Genomic DNA, 12,723 nt, shown 5'->3' with positions numbered 1-12,723 from the left:
ATACTTCATGGAAAGATAAGATTAATTGCTATGACAAAGTTATAACCTGTTACATGCACTTCTATTGTTCAGATTTTGAAACGAAGTTTTTGAAATTATTGGTGGCTCAATAACATAGGTGTGAACATATTCTTTGTGAACAAGTGAAACAATATGCAGGCCTGGGATTTAGTCATAAATCAAAAACCTGAAAATCTACAATCTCATGCCTGAAATCTCCAATTTTAATAGAATTATATAGGGAAATTCTGGCAGTCAAAAGTCTGAAATCAGGGCAAAGTCCTGAAAAATCCCAGGCCTGAATATGTAATGTGGTTTTCAGAAAACAAAATCCATCTCATTTTATTTATTGTACATAAAACAATGTACCATAGATAGCTAATGATGATCTTAATATCAAAAACTAGTTTTGGATATATTTTTGTTTCAAGACAATAATGAGAACAAGGACGTTATATTTTTTGTGCTAATTTTTTGGGGTTAGTTAAATAAAAAAAACATAGATGTAATCGAAAGAAATTGAAAATGTAATCGCTGATTACACCAAATTTTAGGTCTGTAATCGATTAAATTACGATTACAAGTAATCGAATGGACTTTGATTACTGATTACAGTCGATTATTTGATAAAATGTATTTGATTACAATCGATTAAGATTACTGATTACGATTACACCATGTCTGATTAGAAAATATACCATCCTCATGGCGATATCATCAACAATACAAGTAACATAATACTAATATGATACATTGACCCCGATGTTGATAGACCACACTCTTCTGACTCATATCAGAGAATGTACCATCCCAACTAACACAATACCAATATAAAACAGTGGTCTGGTGTGGTGATAGCACGACTGTTTTATGACCCATAGCAGAGAATATATTATCCTCACTAACACCATACCAATATAATAAAGTTATCCCACAGTGGTAATAGCACCACTCTTCTCTGACCCATGTCAGGGTATGAACCATCCCCACTTACACAATACCAGAAATTCCCCATGGTGATAGCACCATTCTTCTGTGAAATGATTACCAAATTAAGGATAACATGGTGTAATAGCCATATTTAATATTTTGTAACTGGATGGTTATATTTAACTGAAATTTAGTCACTTTAAAAACATTCAAAATTAAAACCTTTCACCGAGAGATTTTTCAAATTTTATCATTTTTTGGGGGGAGATAATCGGTATCGAAATTAACAGTGATGCCTATGGGAAATATATACAATTTCTTTGATTATGAGAATATGAACTTGAGTTTCGAGAAAATTTTGCGGTAGAAAGCTGCATTATATGATTCTGTTGCAACAATTAAAAGGAAATCTAAAATTCCCCATAGGGAAAAGGAGAAAATCATGTTTCTACTTTTCAGGGGAGATAACTCCTGAAAAACCAATATTATCAGGGGAGGAAAGTTTTGAGAACTTCTGGCACTTATGTATAAAGTTGTCAATATGCACTTTATTTCTATTGTTTGACATTTTTAAGGCTTAAATTATCGAGTTGTATGCACCAGTATCCAGTAAAAACATGAAATTTACGGGAAAACATTTGCATAGAAATGATTTTTGGCATGTGTTATCTATAACATTTTAGGAATGACATATCAAAAATCTGCCAAAATCCAATGATGCAAACACCCTATTTTTGGGATAAAGTGTTGAAAAAATGAAATGAAAGTGCGATTTTTTGGAATTCCATCATAACTTCATATATACTTATCTAAACATGTCAAAATTTTAAAGGATATAAGCAGAATCTATTACCAGTCACCAAAATTATATTTGAAACAATATATATCCAATATGGCCGCCAAATCCAATATTGGCGCCATAACTTAAGGGGATTTCTAGAACTGATTCATAGTATGTTTTATACTGCATCTAGTGTGTCAAACATACATATGATAACAGAAAAGTAAAACCATGTTTATTAGACATAATCCCTTAATCCAATATTACATCATATATCCAATATGACTGCCTTACTTCCAATATGGCCGCCTAAAACAACATGATAACCAACAATTTTAGCATTATCTTTATGAAATGGGTAACAACTACCCTTCCAGAAACAGAAAGGTAGCGGCTAATAAGCTAAACTACTGCCTAGTCACTTCTATTTTTGATAGCAAGAACTACTAGCAGGAAAGAAGCAGGTGGTAGCGAGTTTCTGCTATGTACCTGCTACCTACTCACTACTAGTAGATACTAATATTCCAGGAGCCTATGTATTTTCAAATCCGTAAAATATAAATTTATTGATTTTTTGCTTCAGAAGTCAATTTTCAAAACAAGAGATAAGGGCATATGTTGTTCTAGTTAGGTTGAGTGATTTAAATGATAGATAGAAAAACAAAAACATATCAGCCTCTAACATTAATATCAAACGACAGTTGCCTGTTGTTTTCTATATATCAATATATCATCGATAATTGCCGTTTGATATATCGATACAAATTTTTCTATCAATGACAGCTCTATGAAATAAAATCTTGATCTAGTCATAATTATGTCTCCAGATAAGCTAATGGTTTATATTTTGTTAACTTTCACTTATGTTGATTTTGGGTCTATTTTTTAAGCCAGTCTTTGGCTTTTTTACATTTATTTAGCTCACCAATAGCTCAGTGTGATCATGTGAGCTTTTGACACCACATTTGTCCGTAATCTGTCAGCCTGTCATCTGATCATAGGCGTAGACGTTTCCCTTGTTGACACTCTAGAGGCCATATTTCCTTGCATCTTTGAGTTAGTCATGATATCTAGGTCAACCTTTTCAGTTTTGAACACTGTGGGGATAGTACATTTGTGGTCCAATCTTCATGATACTTAACTATGTTTACCACGGGTAGATTAGATGACATCCACCAAATATGCTACAATTATTTCAAAGGGAGCAGCTTGGTAGCATGAAAAGGTAGCAGCTCGGTAGCGGCTACCAGTATAGCAGGAAAACTACATGTAATTTGCATACAAAACACTACCAATAGAAGCTAAGTAGCAGGAAAAGGTAGCAGCTAGCCGCTACTATAGTAGCAGGTACCAAGTAGCAGCAGTTAAGGTAGCAGGAAAAAAGTAGCAGATAGCCGCTACAAGTAGCAGGAAAACTAATTTGCATACTAAACACCACAAATAGCAGCTAGCTAGTGGCTACTGGTAGCAGTGTGGTAGCAGCTACTTAACTGCTAGATCTATCTAGCTGCTATATGTAGCGAGCGGCCAATTATTTCTGTAAGGGAAATGAATAAAATTCACAAAAATTATGTTTTAAGAAGTTATCACACTGTGTAGCTTTACTTAAATGGTATATGGTATTGTAATAGCTAGTATCTCTACCAATATAATATCAATGCAAATAGTCAAACGAGTCCTGATTTCTGAGCTTTTAATTTTGTAGATCTTTGAATTGTTAAGTCCTCTGCATGTTGACCAGGCGGAACTTTATTCCAAACCTACTTTCCTGCAACCACATGCTAATGTTTTGCAGCCTGGGCCCCAGTTGTTCGAAACTTTAACGGGCGATTAAGCTAACGGTTGATTAACATTTAGGGTTTTATTTCAACATTTTAGAAGACTTAGAAAAACAAAGTTATAAATTAAGGAATATGAACAATAAAATGTCCTTACAATAAAATCAAAACATCATACTAGTGTTTTCCGCATAAACTTATGTTTTGAATCAAAATTTAACCGGCGGTTAGTTAAGCAGCCCGTTCAATTTTCGATTAACTGGGCCCTTTTTGGCAAATACAGCAAACAACTTTCATGACAACTGTTTTGTCTGTTGACAGTGCAGAGGACTAAGTTTGTACCGGAGTTTAGTGCTGTCTAAATGTTTAAAAGTCTAAAGTTCTGTAGTGGAAATTAAGTTAAGTTTAATTAGATTTCTGTAAGAGGTCACAGGAGAAACAGCCAATCAGAGAGGAGGATCCCATTCACCTGGTCAGGAGGACTAATCATCGACAAGCAGCATCACTTAACTTCCAGACTCCACTGAATCTACTCTTATTCTGTATCACCAACTAAAATCTAAGGTCATCTTGGGTAGTAAGTGACTGCATTGTATTTATACCTGTCTGTTAAACATCTTCCGCCCCTAACAGAAGTATCAGCCCCGGTATAGCGAAGGCCATTTTCGCTATATTGGTGTAAAAGTGGGATGAATGCAGCATCCGTATTGTCTATAGCACACATGGAACTAGGAGAAAAGTTAGATACATAGTATCTGCATTGTTGTACAGAACACACTGAGCGCTAGAAACAGGGCTGACTACAATATTTATTTTTTCTAGGACATCCAAAGGAAGGGTAAGTATGGTATCTGATTTATGGCATAAGTCATATGGGTGTTAGACTTGCGGGTTACTACGGTATTCACATTGTCTACATTGCACGTGGTATGGGCAGAATGGTAGATACAGTATTTGTATTACTGGCCAGATTGCTTTAGATGTAGGAATTAAGGGTTGATACGGTGGCCGTATTTACTAAACTGTAAACGGAGCTCCGAGAAAGGTTAAGTACAGTATCTGAACTAACACACATAGTGCTAAGGTTATGAGTGGATACAGTCTTTTAATGATCTCCTTTACTAATTAACTTGTTGGGAATAAATATGGTGTTATTCCTACAAGGCCTACTGGCGTTAGTGGTAGGTGTAAGCAATATTCTTCCCACCATCATCTGATACAGTCATCAAGCTGGTTACCGGTCAATGTACTGCTCCTCTGTGGATACTCATTACTGATTCCCTCATGACTAGAGTCTGGACACAGTAGAGAACTAACAGCCCCAGAGCTATTTGCCTGATATCCCCAAAGTTTTGGACATTCACCAGTACTAGAGTACTAATCTCATCCACCCATCCCCCATTTCACTACATCTGCAAAAATTATAGTTCAGAAATCAGGACTTGTTTGATTATGTCTAAAGAAATAAAGGGTAACATACTTGTAGAATATCTTTGGTGAGTAGGTCGGTAGACTAATTCAGAAATATCTGTTTTGCCGAGAAACAGTATTTCCTGAATGTTAAATGTTTAGCAGCCATCATGATTACAAACATACAGGAAGTAACTATGTAAGTTTGACATGGAAATCCAATAAAATAATGCATATATATCCGCATGCTTACTTGCCTAAGTGTGTATTTCAGGGCCGAAGGAACATGTTGGGGATGGGGTTGGGGGGCAGCCTTCCACCCCTAGTTATTTGACTGATTGTGGTAATTATCATAGCAAATATTTTGACAGCGAGTCAATTTTAGCTGATTTTCATAATGTGTGCGCCCATCCCAAGAATCTGAAAATGCTTCCTACGGTCCTGTATTTGACGTTGAAAGAGAGTTCATATAGTTATTCTTTTAATTAAAGAAATAAATAGGATCCAGCCCTTTTCTTCAAAATCTGATGCATAAATATAAAACAAAAATATTTGCAACACAGTTAAATAACTTTAAAATGCACTATACAATTGTATCAAAGGTATTTCTGTGTATCTTTTTATACATGCAATGTTAAGAGGTCATTGAAAACAATGTACATTATAAGTTTCAACACTTTTAAGCTTCAAAATTGCAATTTACTCATAGATATAGGCGTATTTTTAATATTCCAGAAAATCGCGGTTTTAGATACAGTTTCCAGCTTTTTTCCCCAATAATCATATTCTGCGAACTTAGATTTTGGTAGATTTTTCACTGTTGACTCAGCACATTTCTGTGCATTTTTCCCCCCTTTATTTGCATTTTTGACACTAAATTTACTGGACTATGTACGCTCTTGGTGAAATTGAGGCCTATTACACCATGTTATCCTTAATTTGCATTCTTGAAAAGTCGCGCTTATTATGAAAAGCAAGGCCTTGCAAGGAAAATATGGAAATTGCTATCAAAAACAAAAGTTTATAGGAAGCAATATGATAACAATATACATTGTATAACATGTTGACCTTCCATTTTGACTCTGCACATAAACTGTCAATTGGCTTTTTAGATGTATATCACATTATAAGAAGTGGAAGTGACAAATAATGAGTTCATTTAGCAACAGTTTTAAAAAGGTATACTATTTTTTCATCTTTAATATTATGAGTTGGAAACCCCGACAATAGCTCAATAAGTTGCACTTTGTAGTTTAATGAACAGAAAGAGAAATATTTTTTCTACCTAATAATGTATGTATTCTTTTCCACATCTGATGTCTGTAAAGTGTCTTTAAAAGGGCAAAATAACATCACATTGTGTACAACTGATCGAGACAGACATTAACATTGTGGGCATATTCTGATGAACTCCTTAGCAAATATCTGACTTAATACAAACACCACCATCCGACAGTACGGTAAATACTCGCGGTACAGTTGGCTAAACCGCCAGGCATTACCTGGTGCAATTTCAGGCTGAATGCTAAAGAATTGAAATAGTGTGACGTCGTCCGTCAGCCAGGTAATGTATTCGTTATTTGCTTGGTTAATATAGGGATAATACACGTTTTTTTGTGTATTAACGTCTGCAGAAGCCTGCGGGATTGTTTGTGACCGAGACAGAACGTGTATTGTCGCTATTCTTGCATAATAAAAACATTACCCGACGACTAAATGTATTGTTTTAATATGTGTTGACTTTACAATTCCGGTACATTTTTTAATTACCATTCTGTTGTTCTTGGAAACGGTAAACATGTTTTAAATATCCACAACCAGGCCCCAAAAATCGACAACATTATTAAAAGCACATACTGAAGATTTTTATTTTATCTCTCGTTATTACAAACATGAAATTACCAAAAAATATTCATATAACTTCAACATTTGGTAAACAGGAGCTTAATTTCAAGAATAATAACTGTACATTCGAGTTATTTTGAGTACGGACACATTTGGAGTACGGATGACTACTAACGTTATGCCAAACTTTCAAGCATTTTATATTAATTCTTCCAGAAATTAGATAAAAACATACAGACTGATACTTAACAAAATCATAAATATGATTTCTGAAAACAAACAGTCGTACAAGTTACACGCGATTCTTAAATATTATTATTATTATACAATACGAAAACTGAAACGATGCCGAGTTCTAAAAGGGGAGTAAACAAGAGAAGAAGCGAGTAAGAACATTGTTGGGGGCAGTGCATTTGGCGTTGGTAACTGATACAGCAAAACATTGTATAGTTTAGATTGCATCTTTTATGCTACAAGAAGAGTTTTTTTTATAATAGAAACAAGACGCAGATACCAGATGACAATCTGCGCAGAAATACATATACGTCCCTGGGAAAGCATTTCAAAAATAAAAACGGGTATTAACAGCACGTGAATTGCCTTGTTTGCACACGATTTTTCTCCCGTTAATACACGGGCGGATCCAGCGAAAAATAGTAGTTTTTATGCAAGAATAATGGTTCTCTTAACAGTTCTTTTCCACTCAGTATCTGATGATAGAAATAATTTTGAAAAGAACATACCAAGTTATATTTTCCGAATATTCTGTAGGCCTCTGGTATAAATCCTAGTGTTTTACTTGGGTGCTCCATGAAGCATCTCAAACGTATGTCAAACGTATGTTTCACAACTGACAAGACAAAAAAAGAACAGTTTTCTCTTGTCGATTTCATGTTCAATAGAACAGATACCGATAAAACTTACGGAGATATCTGTTCTGGTATGCCGTACTAACGACTGCATAGACTTAACACACTGTCTATGAACAATTTGAAGTGATTTAGTTTGTGTTTCTGACAGGCCGGACCAAAACTCGCAGCCAAAAAGAGCCCTTAGTAGCACTATGGTTTCATACAAAACGCCACCTTGGCGCAAAAAGTACTGTAACTGACTTTTTCAAAATTTTACAGGAGACACAAAAAACTGATTTGTTTATTTCCAGTAAACCTTTTTAATACCATACCATATTGTGATGCTAGTATTTATCAGGCTGATTTAATTTCTTTCTTTCATATACATTTTGAAAATGCTGAGAATACAGTAATTTCATAATAAAGCCAAAAACATTGTGTTTATTGTTAATTTGCAATCACATTTAATACATCCAAAAATGTAAGTTGAATAAAAATAATCTAGATATATTTTTTAAAGTTTATTTTGAAAAGTAAACTTTTGTATTAGACTAGAGTAACAGCTGACTTTAAATCAAGGATTCAGATACAGTTAAATGAACATATTTTGCAACATCAACACTGTCTGCAAAACTTATTCATAAAGTCAACATACTGCATTTTTCAACTCGGTCTCAAAGCAAATGCATACTATATTTTTTAGCCACAAAAATAATTATCATAATCAGAACGGAAGTAACAACAACAGCAGTGAAAGTTCTTTTACATGAGTGACAAGTTCTCATAAAAGTTATGGTAGGCAGATGGAATTATATTCTTTCTGCAAAGTCTTATAACCAAATAATTACATTATATTTTGTCTCTTGACAATTTTGGTTGATTTTCATCTCCAAAAAGGTGGTAGAGTTTGGGCAGTTGTGACCTTTTTCTCAAGTTTGGTTTTAACATAACCTGATGTACTGCTCCATCAAAGTCATACTTTATCATCATGCAGTCAGAGTCCTCAGTAATGAATTGAATTTGTTTCATTACCCCACCCCCACCCCCCTTTTGACGTGAATATCAAGGTTTTTGATGTTGGATTCCATTAGCTTAAAGTAAAAACAATTATCCAATCGGATATCCAATATTGCTACTTCTATTTCCACCAATCTATTTTATTTGAACCAATCAGACGACTCGTTTCAACAAACGTTTGACTAGAAGGGAGATTTTGTTTCTAAACTATCTTTCAGAAACATGAAATCAAGAAAAAAAATCGAGCCCGAGTCGGGAATCTAACCCGGGCTGCTGCGGCAGTTTAGCGCAGTGGGCGATCTTTTACTTACTTACTCTGTTTTCTTTTTAGTTAAATATGAGTTGAATAGTTGAGGACAATCCTAGTTAATTGAATAAAGATGCTTCAGCAGGTGAAAATTTAAAATGTTGGTTTGTATGTAATGGAAAGGCAACTACAATAAAAAAACTTCTGTTTACAACTAAAAAGACGAAGTATGTGGTTGTTACCGTTTACTTTTTGCAAGATGTATTCATGTTTTATTTATGCTTCTTGGTGAAATACTGGAATAAAACAGTGAAATAAAATTGATTTAAATTTTAGTGTATCAAACAGTGAAAATATCATTTTTATTTTTCACAAATATGGAACTAAACTTGAATGCGAAATATACAAATTATAATAAATGATCAGAATTTTTTTGCGCATACACTTCAATAAAAAATATTGAATCACAAACATAAAGATATAGGGTATGCTCCACCTAACAAAATGTAAAAGAAATCTGGAAACTTCATAGAACTACTTGACAGTTTTTCAACATAGAATGATATCCTGACACATCAAGACAACGGTCATCATAATGCAAAGCATGACATTTGGACATTTGAATGGGTATAAGTTGGTTCAAACCATTGAACATCACAAAATAAAAAGAAAATTTGTTTGTTTCACCTGTAAGATAGAAATATATTTCACTTGTCAGTGCCATAATTTACATTTTCACTCATGGCTATGCCACTCATGAAAATTATTATTATATTGCATATGGTGTTCATTCAGTGATATTGCGTTTTTACACTTAAATATCCTGCATATTCTGGCAGTTTATACCTATATGTAAATATATGTACAGGAAATCATATTTAACAGCATAGGCTACCAGGAAGAAGCAAAAGAAAAATATTTGTTGAAATATTTTATCTAGAAATATGTTATTTTTTTGTTAAGATCAGTCTAAATCTTGTATCACCACAAGATCATGGTTCCTTTCTTGAACTGGCCAGATTCCATCATGGGTTCCAGAGTTATGGCCCCTTAAAGGTCCACAATTGGCTATTTTGGCTTTTGCAGTCATATAGAGACTTCGTTTATGGTTTTATTTGATACAAACTTCCAAAATATCTTCAACAACAATAAATCTTGGATTCCATGACAAATCAGATCTAATCATAGGTTCCAGAGTTATTTTATATCTGATTACCTCCCCTACTTGTAATCAAAATGGATTTATATCAGTAAGTACTTATAACTTATTCGAAATTTCATTATTGTCATTAGTTTGACTGAGCCAATCAGGGTAGATAACTATGGATTGATTTTATGTCAAATTACCTCCCTTTATTTCAAATTAAAATGGGTATATCACCGTAACTAATGAAGATACTGATTTGAAATTTCATTTATGTCGACAGATTTATTTGGCAGATCCTTCTTTTGTTCGCTTACAATAATTTTTATAATTACTTCCCTTTTACGTTACTATGAATAGCTTATTTTAAGTAACTTTTTTATTATTGGCCGTAGGGAAAAACCGAGATCACTTTTCTGTGGTACAACATGGATGGTACCTCCAATTTTGACATATCTGTACCTTGTAAGATTTTTTTTCTTTTTGGTTAAATGTCTTCCCTTTGTTGTTCCTGTCTTTAGGACTTAGATATTTTTTCTAAGGACATTCTTGTCCTCAAGTGCAATGATAACAGGTGAGCGATATAGGGCCATCATGGTCTTCTTGTTTAGTTTATTTGATATCACCTTTCTCATGTAAATATCATGTAACCTTCCAATCTTATTTATCTCCTTTGATATTTGTGTTTTTAAAGTATAAAAAGTTGGACTTAAATGAAAACAACTGAAACATAACACTACCAGGTATAATTTAGAAATTATTCATGGATCGACCTGCAACAGTAATAAGTACAGGCGCTTTCATGATAGAGGGCAGTAAAGAAAACATTAATACCATTTTATTTTGTCTGTTAATATGTCCATTCAAATATCTGTCACATAAGGCTAATTCCGAATTATTTTACACACTGGTACGTATTTTCCAAGACTCTTCAAGCCAGAACTAGGGCTGTGAAAGTGGCATATATTTGTAGGAGGAATGCGTTAAACAGCTAAGTAAATTTCAAAAAGAAATCTTTCATTTTGGCATTATTTTGATGGGTTTATAAGCCATTGCCATTTACATTCATCGTTATTCTCTGTGCATATTCTTACATTGATCCTGTCATTATTGTTTTCTAACTTTAAGTTCCACCATCTGCACCAAAAGTGATGGAAACTGAGCACAAAGACAATGTAGGTTTGATAGTCAGGGGTTCCGAGGCTGGTACGTTGACACTTATCTGTCGTTCAATTGGTGGCTTTCCAGACTCTGATATGGTTTGGATGAAAGGAAGCACAAATTTGCAGACGATTAAAAATGAAACATACATCAATTCAAACGAAACATATGACATCATTGGAACTTATACATTCGAGCCTTCATCATCAGATGATGGAGTCCAATTTATATGTAAGACATTCTTTAAAATAGGTCCAGACAATGCACAACAGACGGAAGTCACCCTGTTTTTGAAATGTAAGTATAATTTAATATTTTGTAGCTGACGTTTTAGTCATGAGCATGCATTACCTGATGGTCTATAAAGCTGAGCATTGAGCTGACTGCTACATGACTGTGTCATCAATCTACCTATTTCTCAGATATTTTCCTTTACTTAATTGTTGAAGCAAGCTGTGAAACTCAGGCGAGTGGTTAAGGCCATCATATTCCCCTTGTTTTAAGATGATTTAAGGGGCCATGGCCGCTAGAGCTAAAATAAAAAAAAATCTTTCAAAAACCTCTCATGAACCGCTTGATAAGTCTTTATCAGTCTGAGCTGATTACATCATTGTGATGATTTGTTCAGTTTAGGTTCCGTTAGAGCTAAAATAGAAAATTAAACATTTAAGCTGTTTTTTTCAGTAACCGCTTGATGGGTGTTCGTCAAACTCGGCATGTAGCATTATTATAAGATCCTCTCGACAATTAATTCAATAGGTGCAAGCGACCCATTTTAGGGGTATATAGCTCTCAAAATATACTAAGTTTTTAGAATTTAACATCAAACAAAAGCAGTCACTTTTAATGACAAACGCCTCCGAAGTGTGCCCAAGAATGCTACTATAACAGTTGTCTGGGCAAAATATGCCATAAAATTTTAAGTATGAATCATTTTGTGACCAGATATAAAAGTTCTTCAAAGGTAACTTTGACCTTGGAGCTAGGGGCCTGGGACTTGAGCATGACACATCAACTCATTATAGGGAACATATGACAAGTAATGTTAACATCCCCTGATGAATGGCAGAGTTATTGACCGGACAAGAAACATACAATGTTAACCTTTCACTTCTAAATGTGACCTTGATCTTGAAGCTAGGGGTCTTGGTGTTGCGTGTGACACGTCATCTCAATACAGGGAACGTGTATGCCAAGTAATTTTAAAATTTCTTCATCGATGGAAGAGTTATGGATTTTGTGCTGGACATGTTTTCTCGTTTTGGGAAATATTTATGCCAAGTAATTTCGAAATCCCTTGATGAATGTCAGGGTAACAAACCGGACACGCACAGACTCTATTAACCTTTGACTTGACTTCTAAGTTTGAAATTTATCTTGGAGCTAGGGGTCTGGGTCTTGCGAGTGACACATTGTCTCATTATGGTATACATTTATGCCAAGTTGTTTCAAAATCCCTTTATGGATGACAGAGTTATATACCAGACACGAAAAAGATCCTATTAACCTTTGACTTCTAAGTATGACCTTAATCTTGGAGCTAGGGATCTGAGTCTTGC

At 34.3% G+C, this 12,723-nt stretch overlaps 1 protein-coding gene across 1 annotated transcript in view; it reads left to right on the top strand.

Annotated features, from left to right (window-relative positions):
- LOC128553898 (uncharacterized) overlaps nucleotides 1-11,859 on the top strand; it is a 43,212-nt gene extending 31,353 nt beyond the window's left edge. Inside the window, exons 3-4 of the mRNA XM_053535100.1 lie at nucleotides 11,132-11,461; nucleotides 11,849-11,859. Of these exons, the coding sequence (XP_053391075.1) occupies nucleotides 11,132-11,461; nucleotides 11,849-11,859 (341 nt within the window). The remainder of the gene's footprint in view (nucleotides 1-11,131; nucleotides 11,462-11,848) is intronic.
- Nucleotides 11,860-12,723: the final 864 nt, after the last annotated feature.

Source organism: Mercenaria mercenaria, unplaced genomic scaffold (genome assembly GCF_021730395.1).
Source record: "Mercenaria mercenaria strain notata unplaced genomic scaffold, MADL_Memer_1 contig_4460, whole genome shotgun sequence".
NCBI lineage: Eukaryota > Metazoa > Mollusca > Bivalvia > Venerida > Veneridae > Mercenaria > Mercenaria mercenaria.
Note: the sequence above shows the minus strand (reverse complement) of the source record. Positions and strands in the feature narration are given on the sequence as shown.